This window comes from Miscanthus floridulus, chromosome 16, assembly GCF_019320115.1.
Source record: "Miscanthus floridulus cultivar M001 chromosome 16, ASM1932011v1, whole genome shotgun sequence".
Classification (NCBI taxonomy): Eukaryota; Viridiplantae; Streptophyta; class Magnoliopsida; order Poales; family Poaceae; genus Miscanthus; species Miscanthus floridulus.
In genome coordinates, this window is record NC_089595.1 from 50,543,231 (window position 1) to 50,563,501 (window position 20,271).

A 20,271-nucleotide genomic window follows, 5' to 3' on the forward strand; every position below is an offset into this window, starting at 1 on the left:
CCAAGGACGAAAGTAGTTGTTGATATTGACAAAGTTCACATCCTCATGGGTCTCAGGGCAGTTGTTCCCTGAATGCATAGTGTTCCCACATACTTCAAATGTCATGCGAGAATCATGAATATGCATGACTTCTTGCATCTCAGTGGCTCGATCTTCAAGCTTCTTTATCAGCATGTCCATCTTGGCATATAGCATGTCTACCTCCTTCAGTTGATGCATACCTCCACCTCTCTTGTGGGTTTGAACACATTCTTAATTCCAACCTTGATTGGAGGCCATCTTCTCCACAAGAGCTATTGCAGCTGGTATGGTGAGTGACAGGAATGCATCTCTAGTAGTAGCATCCATAGTCTCACGGGTACTATTGGTCAACCCATGGTAGAAAGTCTACATGAGTAGCCAATTCTCCATCCCATGATGAGGACATTCCGCAATGTAAACTTGAAAGCATTCCCTTGCCTCAGGGACAGATTCATCATGTTGTTGCTGAAAGCTTAAAATTCTCCCACACAGAGCATTGGTCTTGCCTATGGGAAAGAACTTTGCTAGAAAAGCAGTGGAGTAGTTATCCCATGTAGTATTTCTATCCTTGTTGGCGTAGAACCATTGCTTGGCCTTCCCCAAGAGTGAGAATGGGAAGAGACGAAGTAATATGGCATCTTGGGTTACTCTTTTCATGGTGAAAGTGCTACAAATCTTTAGGAAGTGTTGGAGATGTGCACTCACATCTTCATGTGCCTTCCCACAAAACTAGTTTGCTTGCACCATGTTGATGAGAGCTGGCTTGAGCTCGAATCTATTATCTCCAACATTGACTGTTGATCCAGTACGGATGTTGGCCATAGTTGGAGTAGAGAATTCACAAAGAGTATTGTCAGCCATGGCTTCAAATTTAGGTGTTAAGCTTTGCCCTATATGGTTGTCTTCTGACTTTAAAACTAGAACTTTCTTGAGTTTAGCTCTAGTTCTCCTGATTAAAACTTCTGGATCTTCAACATAGTTTGTTGGAAGGTCAAAACCAGTCATACATTACCCTGCATAAGATACACAAGTAGACAAAACAAGGGTAAGCCTGTTTGAGCAGAGGTCAATGGTTATCTTCAATCACATCAATAAGTATAAGTTTATCAATACTTCCTATGCCTAGCTACCTTCCCCGGCAACGGCGCCAAAAATGCTTGTTGGTATTTATTAATGCATCACTTATTTTAAGTAGCCACCTATTATAAACCTATATCTCCTAACATTACTTTACTAGGTTGTTATCCCTAGTAATGATGCCAGAGATGCTTGTTGGTTCTACACAGCATTACTACTAGAATAATACTAAGTAGTTCTTTATCATTTTATGTGACTATAAAGAATATATAAATATATGATTAAAAAGGATCTGCAAGCACACAGATAATATACCATTGTAGCACTTTAGCCGAGAGTATTCTAGGTATCATTATTTATATTTTTACCATAGGGAAGGTCTAGCAAGGACATGTATTGATAACTTATACTATTGGAGGAGAAATAAACCATAACCAATGTTCTACTCATATAGGGATAAGTCATAAGATATATAATAAGTATTAATAATGATAAATCACTCAGAGTACTTCTTTCTATGGCATTAGCATGGTCAGGTAGAATATTAGAGGAATAATTCCTAAGTTATTCTTAATTACAAGTCAAAGCATACGTTGATTAGTGCAATTATACCTAGTAGTCATTGCTAAGATCGTCCTCATATCTACACATAAGGGATATTACTAAGGAAGATTAAGAACAGAGCTTGCCCTTCCTTCGTAACTAGACCCTACATGCATCTATATTCAGGGAGTGGACTACAAAGGATTCAATGGGAGTGTCAGATCCGCGATCTACCACATGACCCAGAATATAGGGTGTACCCACAGGTAAACAATATATAAGCACCACGCTTACACAATGTTGACCACTCACCCCGTGCATAGCGGAGCGAGTGCTATACGAACTTATGCATGGATATAATGATAAACTAGCTATACTAAGCATATAACCAAAGTAGACAATAAACATTATAACAAAGAACATGAATAAGATGAATACTAATATTGTCATAATAATTGTAACTAGCAAATAAAAGTAATGGAGAAACAATAGAGAGGGGGTACAAAGATTATACCAAACCACGCTCTTGACAAGATTGGGAATCCAAGCGAAGCCTGCTTGCCTCCCTCTAGACCTAGCCTAACTAGTTGTGCCCTAGAATATGGTGGAGCTCTAAGGATGATTAGGTTTTCTATCTTCTCAAATGACTTATCTGCGTCAGGGGGGCAAGGGCTGATATATATAGGCCAGAGCGTCCAACGTGAGCACTTGGATCAAACCGACTTAAAGGATGGTGTAGATGGAACCTAGGAGGCTATGGAGAACCAACATTGCAACACGGAGGCTAATAGTGGGCCCTAGGGGCCGAGCGGCCTGTAGGTGGGGCTGGGCGGCCCCACTTGGTAGCCTCTCGCCCTCTACTTCGGTGTGGAGTCCTCTCGAGTCTTCTGGAACCTTCTGGTGTCCGTTTCGCTATGGATAAGTGCAATTAAATCTGACATGTAGGTCCACCTTGACGGTGTTTTGAATAAACCCTACAGAAAATAAAGATTCACCAAAACTTGTGGAATTTATTAGTTTAAACCCCTAAACCTTCATTGGTTATTATATTTATACCCTTATACATGTTATATTGATGGTTTATAATGGTTGTTAACTACCGTCAATAGCTATGCAAAAGTAAGTAAAAGAAAAGAAAGAGAAGTTGAAAAAGAATGGATAAGTGTGTGAGATATCTAAAACAATAGGTACTTAGATGCTCGCCTGAAATAATGAGAAGATAGCCCATGTTCTCTAGCAAGTATTTCAAGTTTCAAATAAGAGAGATATGTTTCAAGGAGCATAGTAGAATTAGGTTAGCCACTATATATATTCATCCACGCACATGCACATCTTGATCTAAGAGTATGACATTTTTCTCCTTAGATCTTTGTTTTGACTTTATAATATATGCAATGCAAGTATGTTTTCATATTCCTTCCTACCTGATCTCCACATAAACTTTTTGAAGTAGGTAAAAAGAAGGCAAAAGTTATCCATGCCTTGGTGAGGATCCAAAAATACCACATACTATGAGTGATTTGAGAATACCACAAAAGGAGAAGGTAAATTATGTTTTGTTTTCAAAAATCTTAAAATGTTTCTCCAATTGACTTGACTGAAGGAAGATGGTGATCTATTTCAAGGTGTTCCATTCTTCAACTGCCCAAAGTTTCATGGTAGACACTTTTAATCCTGCAATACATGCATGACTGGGAATAGTTTTATGTTGATGTCTTGTCCTAAGGTTATGTCTTAAGTAATCCATCCTTTTATCGAGGACCAGTAAAAGACTAAGTGTAGGGGAGTTTATTGACGGTAGTTAATGACAATCATAAACCATCAATATACCTTGCATAAATAACTAAAATAGATCACCAACATAGACTTAGGGGTTTAAATTGACAAATTCTATGAGTTTTAATGAATCTATGCATTCAGTAGGTCAAGGACTTATTCGTCAAAGGAAACCACGTTTATCCGCAATGGTACTGACATGGGAAGACTCTAGAAGACTACAGAAGGCAAACCACCAAAGCAGGCCATGTGTCCATGACATGTGGGGCTAGTCGGCCCCACTGTCAGGGTGGCCGACCTATGGGCCCCTCCTGTCAATCCCTTCTTGCTACGTCGGTTCTACACCACCTCAAAGATCACATATATGCCATTGTTTTAAGTTGGTTTGATCCGAGGGTCCAGAATTGATGTGTCCCCCTATATATACCTCCCTACACCCCCTCCTGAAGGCAATAGTCCTAAGTTCTGAAATGCAAAAACCCTAATTCATATCTCCACCAGGATAAGAGCTAGCAATCAAGAGAAGATTAGTCCTCCAAGATAGGATCTAGTCTTGTATTAGAAATAGAGAGATAGAGTGTGAGGGAAGAGTTTAGAGGAAGTGCTGGCCTATCAGTGCTCTCTTTACGGCTTGTACCCTAGCGAAAGCAAGTTCTTCTTGAGCTTGCTTCTGAGATTTCTTTGGTAATCAACTTCTAATTTAAGTAAGCTTCTTATTTATATTGTTCTTTAGGTTTGCGACTCTTTTTGAGTACTTTAATCCTTATAGCTCTTGGGTTAAAGTAGTATTCGTAGTGTAGGCATGGTGATTAAACTCAGTTACTTGTGGATATACCCTATATTCTGGATCGGTGGTAGATCGTGAGGGTGACTCTTATAGCCTCATTGAGTCCTTTGTAGACCATCTCTCGTCTGTAGGCTGAGCATGACTTTATTACTAGGAAAACATACTCTGCATGTGTTTCTCCTTAGTAATATCCCCATACCAAAGTTAGAACTAGAAGACTTTAGTGATCTCCTTTATACTCCTATTATCTTAAGTATTGTTGCTACTCCGAGGTAAGTTAGTCTTAGTTATTCTCACACATGTTTTCTTAAATTCAATATTCTAGAATACTTTTCGGTGAAGTGCTATATCGGTATCTATGTGCTTGCGGATTATTCTATATATGTTAATATATACCAATAAAGAACATGCATGAATTAGGTCCTAGATGTACCCCTACCCTCCCACATTGTATTACAGATGGCATCCCTCCTAGTGGACATGACATTGGAGTCTTGAGACAGCAGTTCATGGACAGGCCGAGAATCAGGCTAGTTTGGTGGCAACTAGTCCTCAAATGGCACTACTTGGTCCATGTCAAAGCCTAGAATCCAGTTGTGAAGATGCAACAGGCTAGCACAAGCTTGACCTATGCTTTGTAAGGGTGGAATGGCTTGTTGTCTAAAATATGAAACATGTTCTTCAAAGCCCCAAAATCCCTCTCAACTGTGACCCTAAGTGAGGAGTGTCTTAGGTTGAATAATTCCCTTGCATTGGTTGGGTGGTTTCAACTACCATACTCAGACATATGGTACCTCACCCCCTGTAGGGAGGGAGAAAGCCACTGCGGCATGCATATCCTACATCTACAAGGTAGAATTTACCTATAAGTGTACCAAAGATGCTCTTAGTGATGTCTATGACATGGTAAGGACATACGTGTAGTGGACAGTTGGTTTCAGTTACCTTGAGGCACAATGAACCCATCATTTCTTTCAATGGCATCAGCAAGGATGAGGGCATCATGTGCTGAGCCCTCCTAGCTATCCAATACATATGTGAACTTGAGGTCAAAGTCCACAACAACCATCACATTTTGTGTGGGGTTTGATTTCCTACCCCTAAAAGCATGCTGCATGTGTCACATGGGTGCCATCAATAGCATGAATACAGTCCTAAAAAAGGTGTAAGTGGGATAAGTGCATTGGTTGACACCTACATTGAGTTTTGGCTTAACAGTTAAAGTGACCATTAGCTGCATTTAAGGGTTCCATCTATGGCTTTCAAGGATCTTTGGATGTATGCCAAGTGTAGGACACTTAATCATTTCACTTCTAAGCTCACCAACAGCATACAAAACCTGGTGAAAGTGCCTATGGACAGTCTCAATTGACCTCCTAAAGGATTGGTGAACCACTCTAAATCTTTGGTTGTGTCCAACTACATGAAGGAACATAGCTACCTGCTCCTCAACTGTGCACCCAACATTATCAGGAACTAGGCCCCAATTTCTAAATAGGTTACACAAAGCATAAAAAGGAGCTCTAGTCATCCTTAACATGGACAAACACTGCATCTGTGGAGTTGTAAATGGCTTGCAGGGTCTGCTTCCTATGCTGCTCAGCATCACTCCTAAGATGATACAACAGTGTGTCTAGTTCAGGCCTAGACCTCCTAAGCCTACTAACAACAAAAGATAGCATAACAAATACCATGGCAACTGCTTGACTGGCCATCAGTTCATGGTTTTGGGCCAGATCCATCTACATGCATGAACAATCAAGACATAACTTAGTTCATAAGACCTTGGCTAGCCTCAACATGAGTGTGTAAGCAGTTAAAAAGGGATAGCAAGCACGGCTACATGCTTGAACATGCCTCCTAGTGCATTGGACATCATCATCGACCATTGATAGCATAGCCACAGAGCAATATAAACCAAAAATCCAACCTTAACAAGTACTGACAAAAGCAACAAAGGCAGGAAGCAAGTGAAACCCTAAATCGAACAATAGCATGTACTCCCATAAACCAGCAAGATGAACAAGTAAACTCTAACCCTAGATCTACCAAATCAAAGAATACAGGGATTGGGATCAATTTGACCTAGCGGTGATCGTGGGAGGAAATGAGGAGCACACAATAGAGAAGAAGCTGAGGCGATCGAGTGGAAGCAGATCTAGATGAAGAGGATGCAGATCCGGTCCACACCACCCGAATCGAGGAAGACGAAGAAAGAAGACGCTCGCCTCCTAGAGTCCTAGCAAAGAGGATGGTGAGGCACCACGTTGGAGCAGATCCGGTGCGGGGGAACGAAGAGGAAGCCATCGGGGAAGAAGAGTAGCCTTGCTGGACACCACAACACAGCACCACCACCGGTCTCTCATGGGTGTGGGTGGAGAAGCAAGCGAGAAGAAGTAAGGGAGAGTAGCGCCGAAGGGTCCGTTTATACCGTTCCCGCGCGAGCCACCCCCCTACCCCCCCTAAATCGCCCACGAGGAGCAACGCGTAGCCAAGCCCTAGAAAAAACAAAGAGGGGAGTTGTTTTCCTGAAGCTAGGCCGAGAGAGAGGAAAAGCACCACGAGAGCTAGGTAGAGAGACGGCCCAAACCCTGAAGCCAGGCCGAGAGAGAGGAAAAGCACCATGGGAGCCAAGCCGAGAGACGGCCCAAACGTACCAACAACATGCGTGTTGCAGTTGGAGGTGTAGTCGAGCCATCGGGCCATCATACCAAACACGCACTTCTTTGCCAGAACGCGCGAAAGATTTGAATTCATCAAACACAACAGTCAGCAAGTCACGGGAGTTTCGCCAGAATCATCCGAATTAGATTCCGATACAGTAGTGCAATTAGCATCTGATACATGTTGCATGTAACATGTTCTACTAGAATAGGCTATTGCCCATGGGGCAATTAGCAGAAAGTCGGGAGCTCCTAATCACTCTAGTTACATTATTTTTATCAACAAGCTAGATAAACCTATGTTGGTACTACGGCCCTATTTGTTTGCGCTCATACGCACGTTCACAACGGGAGAAGCCGGATACGCCCGCCAAATGGCTCACGACGGCATCCATCGCAAACGCGGCGTCCATGTTTGCTTTCCTTCCCGCAACGACGATTGGAAAAGTGCCCGAAGGGGTGCGATTTGGAAATCGTGAGCGCTTTTCCTCTCCCTGCCCCTCCCTCATGACCCCACCCGCCCAACTTGTGCGCTCTCATGACACCGGCTTCCCTCCCCGCCTCCCTCCTTCATCCCCTCTGGCCAGATCTAGCGCCAGCTCTCCTCCCCGCTGTCACCTCCCTCATCCCCTCCGTCTGGACTGACAGCCTGCACAGGGCTCCCTCCCGACCGACAGTCAGCGGTCCCTCCCCGCTCCCCTCCCCTCAACGGCAAGTAGCGTAGGGGCCCCCTCTAGATCGACCGTCGCCTTCCATTGGCTAGATCAATCGGTGGCCGGCTGGATCTACTCTCCATCGTCGGCTCCCCTCCCCTCCCCTCCGCTCCCACACCTACAGCCCTAGGTGACCGACCGGATCAACTCCCCACCTGTAGCCCCAGGCCGGCTATAGCCCTAGGCCTCCAGCTGTAGCCCCAGGAGGAGGCCGGTAGCAGCCCCAGGCAGTCAGGCAGATCTACTCAGGACCTGCAGCCCCAGGACACCGGCTCGCCACCGCTGGCTCCCCTCACCTCTACACCGTTGGCTCTCCTGCAAAGGTGAGGACATGACCATCGGCTTCCCACCTTAGATGTCATTTTTGTTAGCTCATAGCTCAATGCAGGCAGTAGTGTAGTTGGTAGAACTCCTCAGTGCATTGTATTGCTGCTAGAAATTCAGATTTGTTGCACTTTAGAGATGGAAAAAGTAGCCAAGCCTCAAGCAAAATGGGATCCTTTTGTCACCAAAGTTTACAATGAAATATGCATAGAAGAAGTGTTTGCCCATAACAGGCCACACAATTGCTTGAATAGTGTGGGTTATGCTAATTTGGTGAAGTTCTTTGATCGAACAAAGAGGCCATATGACAAAGAGCAAATAAAGAACAGATGGGATGTACTAAAGAAGAAATATGCATAGTGGAAAACCTTGAACATGAGAGCCACTGGGCTGGGAAGGGATCCTATGACCGGATGTATTTCTGCTAGTGATGAATGGTGGGCAGAACAAAATGCGGTGAGTAGTTGAGATGTCATCTTTTGTATTTTAGTACTCATCGGCATGTCATCCTCTAATTGTTATCATTTAATGTTTCAGGCTATGCCTGGATGTATAAATTTCAAATCTATAGTTCTTGAGCACAAGGACATGATGCAGATAATGTTTGATGCTATTAGTGTGACTAATGAGACATCCTATGTTCCTGGAAGTGGTCATGATGATGGAGAGGGTGAGGAGCATGAGGCTGGTCATGGTGATGGTGATAGTGAGAGAGTTGAAGGGAGAGGTTCACTACATGTCACACCAAATGCTAACAAAAGTCCAGCTCAAGGTTCCCCCTCAGGAAAGAAAAAGAAGACATATAGAGATCAACTTATGAAGAGGTTGGTCGACACATATGAGAAGAAGCCCCAAAGTAGTAAAAATTCAGCAACTTCTCATGCGGTTGATCATGTTAGAGATGATATTGGGGCTATGTTGGAGCAAGTCATTAATGATGGTGTTGAAGAAGGGAGTGATGAACACTACTATGCCACCCAACTTCTTAAGAAAAAGGAAAATCGTGATGTGTTCATTACTTTGAAGACACCGAATGGGAGGCTTAATTGGCTAAGGCGGGCATAGGAGGACCGAAAAAATTAGTGTTGTTATGTAGTAAAATTAATTATTCACTTCTAGACATTATTTGATGTTTTATGTAATGGGCACATTATTTGATGATTTATGTTATGATTTTGCTTGTGCAAATAATTTTTTGTGTATATGCTCCCTCTGTTCCTTTGCTCATGCTTCATAATGTGTACCTATTTTAGGTGCTAAAATCAAGATGAGCATCTCCAGTGATGAAGATGCAATTCAGGATGAATCGGGTACTAATAATGATTTCATGGTTGCATATATTGCATTGGAATTGATGGGCTTAACTAGCAGTGTTGCAAAGAACAAGGAGGCGGTTCCGCATGTACCAGTCATGACAGGGATACAGTGGGTTGAAATCCAACTAAATGATAGAGTCCAGTGCTACAACATGTTTAGAATGATAAGGTCAGTGTTCCATCACCTCCATCGGACTTTGGTTCAGAATTATGGCTTGAGATTAACTAGTGATATTTGTACCAAGGAAGTCTTAGACATGTTTCTGTGGACATGTGGTGCACCTCAATCATTTAGACAAGTCGCAAATAGGTTTGGTCATTCATTAGAAACTGTCAGTAGAAAGTTTAGTGAGGTACTTGACTTAATTTGTAGACTGTCTATTGACATCATAAGATCTAAGAATCTACACTTTGGTACAGTTCATCCAAAACTGCAGCAAGCTAGGTTCTGGCCTCATTTCAACGATTGCATAGGCGTCATTGGTGGTACACACATACCTGTAACTGTACCAAAAAGTGAACAAGCAAAATACAATGGACGACATGGTTATGCTTCACAAAATGTCATGGTAGTTTGTGACTTCGATATGCGGTTCACATTTGTTGTCACGGGTTGGGCTAGATCTGCTCATGACACTCGGGTATTTTTGGATACTTTAGTCACCTACATGAATAAATTTCCACATCCACTTGAAGGCAAGTATTACCTTGTTAATTCTAGGTATCCTAATAGAAAAGGATATCTAGCACCTTACAAGGGACAAAGATATCATGTGCCTGAATGGCAACATGGTCATCATGCAGTGGGATCGAAGGAGATATTCAACTATGCTCATGCATCCCTCCGAAATGTGATTGAGCGGTCATTTGGAGTTCTTAAGATGAAGTGGCGCACTCTCTTACAGTTACCTAGCTATCCAATTGAGAAGCAATCAAAGATTATCGTTGCTTGCATGGCTCTTCATAATTTCATTAGAGACAATGTCATATATGATGAATACTTTGAAACCTATGTGGAAGACAGGAGTGGGGTTGGGTAAGTTCCTTCGATTGATGGTAGTGGTTCGGCGAATGATATGAATATGGGTGTTTTTCATGATGATATTGCTAATGCGTTGGTTGGGTTGGTTGGGTGATTCATTGTTAGAAACTTGAGTATTTTGGCCTTGTTCGTTTCGCTGAAAAAATAAACCAAAACACTGTTTCGACTGATTTGTTGTGAGAGAAAAATACTGTTCCGGCTGAAAAAACAAACCAAAAAACAGATTATAAGAGAAGCGAACAGGACCTTTGTAGTAATTACATTATCCAAATGAATGTTATTTTCCACTATTATGGTACATTGCAACTTAATAGAACCATATTGCTATCTCAAACTTTATAAATATTCCCACCATTGTCTTCAGATCATTGCGTAACATAGGTTAATTTACATCTAGGACAGATAATCTACTTAAAATAATGAGAACAGCTAAATACCCAGCTTATTCAGACAGCATATTCAAATAACATAAGTCAATTTACATCAAGCTTATTCAGACAGCATATTCAAATAACATAAGTCAATTTACATCAAGGACAGATAATCTACCCGAAATAATCAGAACAACAAAACATCCAGCTTATTCCGACGGCATAAGCTCCATCCAGCCCAGCTTATTCAGACAGCTTAAGCTCCGGATGGTGACTTATCATTTAAACCTGCTAAGCTTATACGCGAGACTCGACAAAGCCGAAACGAACACCGCCTACATGCATATCAGTACTAGTAATAGCTTAACACCACCCAGCAAGGCTCGAAATTAGCTTTACTGCTTGAAGAAACATAATATTACTGGATACAAAACAGCACGTGCCGGCTGCAGGCGGCGTGCAGCTGCGGCCCGGCCGCGGCGGCCGTTCACAGCGACGGCACGCGCGCGCTGAGCGCCCCTGGCTACTACGGCCTACGCGAACATGAGGTCCACGGCGTCCCACGCCTCCACGTCGCCACCCTCGTCGGCCGCTTCGGCTTCCTCCTGCAGCCCCAGGAAGGCCTCCAGCCCGGACATGCAGTCACGCAGCGTCTCCTTTTCTCGTCCTCCTCCGCCGCCGCCGCCCGCCACGACGGTCGTCGCCGCCGGAGACGAGCCCGAGCTCTCCTCGGCCGCCGCAGCGGCGGACTTCCGGCGCCTCTTGGCCGCCGGCTCGCGCGCGCCGCCGCCGCCGCCAGCGCCCACGGCGGGCGGGAAGTTGAGCTTGGCCTTGGGCCCGCGGATCTCACGCGCCGCAGCGTCGTAGGCGCGTGCGGCGTCCTCCGGGGTGGCGTAGGTGCCGAGCCAGACGCGGGCGCCCTTCCGCGGGTCGCGGATCTCCGCCGCCCAGCGGCCCCAGGGACGGCGCCGGATCCCGCGGTACGCCGTTTTGCGCCCCGGCGCCGGCAGCCTGGCCGGCAGCTCCAGATGGTCCTCGCCTGACAGAACACGTTACCGGCAGCGTCGTTAGCTAATGGCTGTACGTAACCATGGCATGCATACTCAGTAAGTCAGCGTAGGTTACCAAGCTGCAAAAATGGAATGGCCTTTCGTCTACGCTATTTCTATTGTAGCATGCCCGCACGCGCAGAAGGCCAGTTATTGGTAGGTATATATACAACGTACCGGAGGAGAGGAGGGAGGCGGAGATGGTGTCGTCGGTTGCCGGGCGACGGGCGTCGGCGGGGACGAAGTCGGCGATGATGGCTCCGCCACACATTGTCGAGCGCTAGCAGCAAACCTTGCGACCCACTGGTGAGGAGAGTAGACAGGACGCAGCGACGGCGAAATTGCTGGTGTAGCGTGGTTTCCTGGTTTTGGTTTGGGGCCGGGGGCTCCCACCAAAGGCCAAAAACCCTCCCTATATAGCCACACCATGGTCCACCAAAGTCTTTGCCTCGAGGGCAGTGCGCTGCACAGTGGTAGTCCTTGCTTGGGGACGGATGACTAGACTGCTACCACAGCAGACGGACATGTGTGACGTGACGGCACTGGAGCTACACAGACTTTGTTTTCTGTTTCGTTTAGATTGAGGCTAGAAATCAGTATTTAGTATTGTAGTATTTTTGTTTGTATTTGATAATTATTATCTAATTATGGTTTAACTAAGCTTAAAAGATTCGTCTCGTAATTTACAATCAAACTGTGTAATTAATTTTTTATCTATATTTAATATTTTATGTATGTGTTTAAAGATTTGATGTGATGAAAAGAGGAAAAAAACGCCTTCGTCAGAAAAGCCGCGCCCGGCCGGTGGTATACGGGACTTGCGCGGCGCGCGCGGATCGCGAGGCAAACCGCCAGCCGAGGGCGGCAAGTCCAAGTGGCGCGGCGCCAGGGGCGGCGTGGCGCCGTGGCCGCACGGCCCGGCGCGGGAGCGTGACACATGTCTCCGTCGCGGTGGTGACGACGCGTTGAAACGGGTCTCACGCTGAAAAGGACCCCAACCCAAAGGGTTTTTGGTCTTCGGTGTTGGTGCCGACGGTCTCCCGTCCCTGTCCCCCCGGCCCCGATCCGCCACTGGTTTCCGGGCGCCCAAACGATGGGCTGTGACGGGCCCGACCACCGGATCGCCGAGGCTGCGCCGGGTGTGCCGACGACGAGACGCGATCTTGCTTTGGCGACCCCGGGTCGGATCATATCACCGAGCTTTCTTCACAGGATATTGTAATATCAGCAACTTTATCTTTCAGCTAGCACTCCAATCCATAGATGTGATTACTGTCGCTATACGCCGCATCTGGCCATGATTAGCTGTTGCAGTACTCGTGTACATACCCGGCCGAGCGGGAGGAGACACGCGGCGTTGTAGTAGCAACTTGCAAGGCAGTACAAGTAGGACTCTCTCTCTCTCTCTCTCTCTCAGGGCTTTCAATAGTTATTAAAAGCCCTCACTCAAAGTCTAGCTAGTTGGTTCCACCAAGCTGTCAACCACCAGCCCGCTAGCCCACCCTGTGGCCCACCCGCCGACCCAGCAGGCCCAACCTTTCCAGGCTGTATATAAACCCCTAAACCCTAATCCCCATCAATCCACCCGTGGCCATCAGCCCCTACCACGTGTCGCACCCCACCTAGAGCTGCCGTCACCTAGCAACCTGTCCCCCGTCGCCGCCCGCTCCCCCCCTAGCGACGGTAGGCTCTACGCTCCCTGGATGTGCGACGTGGAGGCGCTCGCCTTACCTCTCCTCCACCCTGGCGCGCAACGATGGCGTCGAGCTCGTGGTCGCGACGGGGACGACGACGAGCTGGAGCGCCTCAGCCGCCTCCCTGGAGTGAGCGCCGCCGCGCCCTAAAGCACCAACGGCGGGTTCGTGCGAGGACCACGATAGCGACAGAGACGACGCCCTGGAATTCGTGACCGCAGGCGGGGATGACTACGGCGAACAGGACGCCCTAGAACTCCGCGCTCGTTCCCAACCGACGGAGCGGCCCCACCCTTTCCCCGGCGCGCGACTTCCTCCCCCACCAATGCCGCGCGGCCTTCCTCCCCCACAGCGGCGCGAGCGCACGAGCCTCCCAGCTGCGACGGTGTCGGCCCGGCCCTGCTCCCTCCCGACGGCACACAGCCTCCTCCCTCACGGCGAGTACACGGTGGCCCTTGGACGCGACACGGATGGGCTTACGCGCACAGCTTCGGACGACTATGGCTCCTCTCCTCGATGGCGCCGTAGTCCCGCAGCGGCCTCTCCTACCCCACAGGTAGCGGATCCGGTCCACAACGGCCACCCCCACCACCACCAGCTACGTCTACGGTAACCCTGCTCCCTCCTGGTGTCAGCCCTAAGCCTCCCAACTGCAACGACGACCAGGCCATCCCCGCACGGTTCCTTGGCTCCCCTCTCCACTTGACGGGCAGCGAGGCCACCGGATTCGAAGGCGGCGACGAGCTCATAGGTCCAGGGATGGCTCGTGTTCGGGGGCCGACTACATGCTTGAACGACGGACGACGGCGTCATGGTGGCTATGGGGACTGCTACTACGTCGCTGTGGTCACGCCAACGGTGACTGCGTCGTGCCAGCTCGCTAACCGGCGGTCTAGGCAACTTCAGGACAGGGCCTGACGGTTAGGGCAACATTTGTCATCTTGGTTTTTTTCTTGCAAGCATAAGTTTTTATGCATGGTGGAACTGAGATTTCGAAGATGTTGGTTGATTTCTATGCTTAGTCACATAGGTTTCCACACAAGTTGAATTCATAAACATTGTTTTTGTTTGTTGATTTTGTTTGCCTATACTTGCGTGCATAAGTTTCTATAGAATGGCTAAACTGTAACTTGGTATACATTTGTAACTTGGTATACATTTCTATACATTGTTGATACATAATTCTATGCATTGTTGGAGCAGTTTCTATGCGGTTTTTTATGCGGTAACAAAATTAATCTTTATTCATTTAACTATTAATTTCTATGTAATGTCGGCGCCAAAAATATTTCTGCACATCTTGACAACTGATTCTATGAATCTGATCGTCCATCATGTGCTATTTTTCAAATTTCAAATTTTGAGAAATATGAGATCATCTTTATGTTTTACGCGTGCGGTCTCCATGTTCATTGCATTGTCCCCATTTTAATTATACACCCTACAGTGGAAAGCATGGGGAGGCAATCACGGTTATCTCCGGTGGAATGTCCATCTCGTAAATAGGTTTTACGCGGTCACAAATTTAATTTTTATTCATCGAACCACTAATTTCTATGCAACGCCGGCATAAAAAACTTTTCTCTGCATATTGATCAGTTATTCTATGCATCCAATCGGTCATCACGTGCCATGATTCAAATTTCAAATTTTGGAGCAGACGAGATCGTCTGCATGTTTTATGCTTGCGGTCTCCATGTTCTATGCATTGTTTCTGTGTTAATTATACACATCTATAGTGGGAAGCATGATGTTGGTGGAGACAATTACAGTTGTGTCAGGTTGAATGTCCATCTCGCGGATAGATTTTTAGGTGGTAACAAAATTAATTTTTATTCACCCAACCACTAATTTCTATGTAACGTTGGCACCAAAAACTTTTCTACACATCTTGACCATTGATTCTATGCACCCAATTAGCCATCACGTGCCATGATTCAAATTTCAAATTTTGGAGAAGACGAGATCATCTTCATGTTTTACGCTTGTGGTCTCCATCTTTTATGCATTGTTCCAATGTAAATTATACACCCCCATAATGGGAAGCATGATGTTGGTGGAGGCAATCACGGCTGTGTTAGGTGGATTATCCATCTCGTAGAGAGGTTTTTACGTGGTAACAAAATTAATTTTTATTTATCCAACTACTAATTTTTATGCAACGTCGGTGCAAAAAACTTTTTTGTGCATTTTGATAATTGTTTCAATGCATCCAATCGGCTATCACGTGTCATGATTCAAATTTCAAATTTTTGATTTTTAAATTTTTTCATAAAAATATTCGCAATGGATCTTGAATCATGCACAAAAATATTAGGAGTTCAATGGTGAAAACCGTTTTTGAATCGGATGCTTCATTGAGGAATTATAACAAAAAAATAAAAGAGATTAGATTGGGTGCGTGCACGCATGCATGTGTCAGCTTTGTCAGGTTGTGTCAGCTAGAAGTCCAGCTCATGGATAGATTTCTATGTGGTAATAGATTAATTTTCATTCATCCAACTACTAATTTTTATGCATCGTCACGACAAAAACCTTTTTACGCAGCTTGATCTAGAATTTTATGCATCCAATCGCCTAGGTCTGTAGGGATCCCCCACCTACGCGCGCATGTCAGCTGGGCAAACCTGAATGATTGGGCTAGGGTGGGGTGGCTGGCTGGTGTTCTCCATTAGCTATTTGGAGCCCCGGACTCCCAATAGCAGGGCTCCAAATAGCTAATGGAGAGCCCCAGCTAGCCCCCTAGCCAGCCTAACCATTTAGGTCCATGGGGCTGACACGTGCGTAGGTAGGGGACCACTGCAGACCTAGCAGATCAAATGCATAAAAACTCAGTTCAACTTGCGCATAAACATTTTTGTCGTGATATTGTATAAAAATTAGTAGTTGGATAAATAAAAATTAATTTGTTACTGCATAGAAACCTCCTTGCGAGATGGACGCTCCACCTGACACAACCTGACAGAGCTGACGCATGCATGCATGCACGCATCCAATCTAATCTCTTTTATTTTTTCATTATAATTCCTCAACAAAACATTCGATTAAAAAACAGTTTGCACCATTGAACTCTTGACATTATTGTGCATGATTGAAGATCCACTGTGAATATTTTTTTGAAAAAACTTAAAATTTATAAATTTAAAATTTGAATCATGGTATGTGATGGCCGATTGGATGCATAAAATCAATGGTCTAGATGCGTAGAAAAGTTTTCGGCGCCGACGTTGCATAGAAATTAGTGGTTTGATGAATAAAAAGTAATTTCATTACCACGTAAAAACCTCTCCGCGATATGAACTTTCCACCTAATACAACCATGATTGCCTCCACCAATATTATGCTTTCATCTACGCATAGAAACTTGTGAGCGAGAGCATAGAAGCTTGTAGACGATCTCGTCTTTTTCGAAGATTTGAAATTTGAATCATGACACGTGATGACCGATTGGATGCATAGAATCACCGGTCAAGATACGTAGAAAAGTTTTTGGCGTCGACGTTGCATAGAAATTAGTGGTCGAATAAATAAAAATTAATTTTGTTACCATGTAAAAATCTCTCCACGAGATGGATATTCCACCTGACATAACCGTGATTGCCTCCACCAGCATCATGCTTCCCAATATGGGGATGTATAAACATAGGAACAATGCATAGAACATAGAGACCATAAGCGTAAAAACATGGAGACGATCTCGTCTTCTCCAAAATTTAAAATTTGAAAAATAGCATGTGATGCACAATCAGATTCATATAATCAATGGTTAAGATACGCAGAAATATTTTTGGTACGGACATTGCATAGAAATTAGTAGTTTGATGAATAAAAATTAATTTTGTTACCGCATAAAAACCTTCTTCCACTGTTTTAGCATAAAAAATAATTTTGCCACCCCTTCCCACTATTTTAGTAGGAGTAGAAAACTATTTTTGAAATTAATGTCAGCTACATGTATAGAAATGTCATCCAACAATGCATGGATAACTATTCCTACAATGTATAGAAATGTGTTCCAACATTAAAAAAAATGTGCTCCAACAATGTATAGAATTATGTTCTAGCAGTGTATACAATTGTGTAGAAATATACAGACACCTGCTCCAATAATGTATAGAATTGTGTCCCAACAATACATAGAATTGCATACCAACAATGTATAGAATTGTGTATAAGCGTATAAATAATTGTTCCAACAATGTATGTCGAAGTGTTCTAACAAAGTATAGAAGAGTGCTCCAACAATGTATAAAATTATGTAGAAGTGCATGGATAACTACTCCAACAATGTATAGAAATTTGTTGTAACATCAACTACATCAACTTTTTACATTAACCCATCAACTACATCAAGATCACACTATGCCATCACTGCAAGGAAAGGAAGTCATGAACGTCGCAAGCCATGTTCTTTGTTTGAGCCACCATCGCCCTCACACCAAATGGAGAGGAATTCATTCCAGCCATTGTACATCACAACAAAAGGAATAAAAACATGTTTTAGTAGGCGCAAAAACCTTATAGCAGCAAGATAGGAATAGAAACATATTTTAGCAGGCGCAGAAACCTTACAACGGCAAAAAGAAAGTCATACAAAAATGTTTTAAGAGGCACATAAACCTTACAGGGGTAAGAAAGGCATAGAAACATCTTTTAGCAGGCACAAAAACCTATTGGTAAAATTAATGTAAGCTACATTAATGCAAAAATCATGACCAAAAAATCTAGACAAATTTTAGATTGCTAGATGTGACCAACAGATCATACAATCAAAGTGCATGAAAACAAACTGCAAAAACCATTATTGATAATTGTATATAAATTTGTAACAACAAATTATAGAAACGTCATCCAATGATGTATATAAGTCTTCCAAGAATGCATGGATAACTGTTAATACAATGTATTGAAATGTGTTCCAACATTAAATATAAATGTGCTCCAACAATGTATAAAATTACGTTCCAACAATGTATCAAATGTGCTCCAACAATGTATAGAATTTTAGATGATTTCTTGCTTACATGGTTGGCTCAAGAAGCATAGAAATAAAAAATCAAAGTACATGAAAACAAACTACGAGAATCATTATTTATCTAGTTTTTTAGAAACCTTCACTGAATCATAATTGCTATGCATAGAAATTTATGTATGCAAGCACAGAAATAATTTGTCTCTAAATGGACGTGTCAATATTGCATAGAAACCCATGCTTGCTTGCATTGCTAGCTCTTCATTTGCCGCAACCCGATGTTCCTACAATGCTGCGACCAAATCGAATCAAAACCCATAGCAACTATGGCTTAAGAAGCATAAAAAATCAGAAGAAAAGTAATTTTATAGTGGTAGGAAAAAAGGCATAGAAACATGTGTTAGCACATGCAGAAACCTTATAGCGGCAGGAAAATAGCAAAAATCTATTCATGCAACTGATATAAGCTACATTAATACAAAAATCACGGTGTCGAATGAGGAGTGGAAAAAGATACAATGTATATAAACATGCTCCAACATTAAATATAAATGTGCTTCAACAATGTATAGCATTATGTTCCAACAATCCACACAATTATATAGAAGTATAGAGATAACTGCTCCAACAATATATAAAATTGTGTACCAACAATGTATAGGATACATACCATGTTATAGTTTAGCCATGCATAGAAACTTATGCACATAAGCATAGGAACAAAAAATCATCAAACAAAACAATGAAGATGATGATGTCTCTCATGCCAAGGTTGATGCAGTTCATAATGAGACACCATGCACTCAAAACAACATTCATAGAAACTTATGTATGCATAGAAACATGCTTACCCGAAGCACATGTCGTCTACTTTGATATGCATAGAAATCATTGACAACACCAGATATCGCTGCTCTACATGCTGCTCCTCTGTTAGATGAGGACGAGCATGTTGCTCACCATGCTAGAGAGAGAAGGAAGGTCAGCGGCGTGTCGCATAGGGAGGCCAATACCACCATGGCCCAACACACAAGAAATGCGCAGTTCATTTCCATTGAACACCAAAACAAGTATACACTTACTAGATCTATGTCGCCCTGCCTCTAGCCACCCACACGAGCTGGATGGAGTAGCCAGAACTATCGCCGATGCTCTTCTGTGTGCCATCGTCGAAGTTTGCTCACTAGTGGGCCGTCGTGCATGCAGATCAAGATGGCACCGTCATTGGGGACTGCCGTGCACGTGGATCAGGTTGTGCCTCTGCTAGGAACATTCCATCACCAACATTGGGGCCTGCCATGCCACCGTCAGGGCTAGTAGTGTGGACTGGTGGGGAACAAGGTGGCGTGCTGTCGGTGGGGGAGCAGCAGGCACGACCGTGCGTATGGGCGGGGCTGCGTTGTCGCTGGCAGGGAAGGGCTAGGGGGGCCACTATCGAAGGTGCTCTTGATGCTACCGCCACCGCTGTTGGGTTAAGGAGGGGAGGGGCGCCGTCTTGAGGTGCGCCACCGATGGGGAAGGGGGTGTTCGTGTGGCGCCGATTGGTTGGCTCCCCCGATGATCTGTCGGCAAGGGAGGAGGGGACGGTCGCCGATCACCATGGTGCAGAGGAGGGGGTGCCGCCATCACGGTTGGGAGGGGAAAGAGCGCTGCCACAACCATTGGTGGGGCCAGGGAAGGGACATCATAGTTGGGGAGGGACGTCACCACTAGACGAAGGGGAGGGACCATCGCCGTCACAGTCACCGCGCATGGTAGCCTCGTCACGCACCCACCGTCGGTTCTCCATGGGACAGCGGCGTGCACTCTAGGGGGCGGCTATGGCGCTCTAGGGGCGGACGGCATGGGGTAGGGGGTGGTGGCTAGGGGTGGGTGTCTATGAATTAGGGTTTGGTAGAATATATAGTGCTTGGGAAGGTGGGG

At 44.7% G+C, this 20,271-nt stretch overlaps 1 protein-coding gene and 1 non-coding gene across 2 annotated transcripts; one reads left to right on the forward strand and one right to left on the reverse strand.

Moving 5' to 3' along the window:
• The first annotated feature begins 409 nt into the window (after positions 1–409).
• On the forward strand, positions 410–518 carry LOC136514605 (small nucleolar RNA R71). The gene has a single exon (XR_010773759.1). It is a non-coding gene; the product is annotated as a small nucleolar RNA R71 (small nucleolar RNA).
• A 10,491-nt stretch (positions 519–11,009) lies between these two features.
• Positions 11,010–12,065, reverse strand: LOC136513859 (ethylene-responsive transcription factor ERF071-like). The gene is made up of 2 exons (XM_066507836.1): positions 11,860–12,065; positions 11,010–11,672 (listed from the first exon to the last, which is right to left on the reverse strand). Exons 1-2 carry the CDS (start codon positions 11,951–11,953, stop codon positions 11,167–11,169), a joined length of 600 nt encoding a protein of 199 aa, XP_066363933.1. The 5' UTR covers positions 11,954–12,065; the 3' UTR covers positions 11,010–11,166.
• Positions 12,066–20,271: the final 8,206 nt, after the last annotated feature.

Excerpts from the sequence above, each read along its gene's own strand:
- LOC136513859 (XM_066507836.1), bottom strand. The coding sequence starts at position 11,953 with ATGTGTGGCGGAGCCATCATCGCCGACTTCGTCCCCGCCGACGCCCGT. Across the intron at positions 11,673-11,859 it reads CGCCTCCCTCCTCTCCTCCG|GCGAGGACCATCTGGAGCTG; the intron begins GTACGTTGTATA and ends GTGTTCTGTCAG.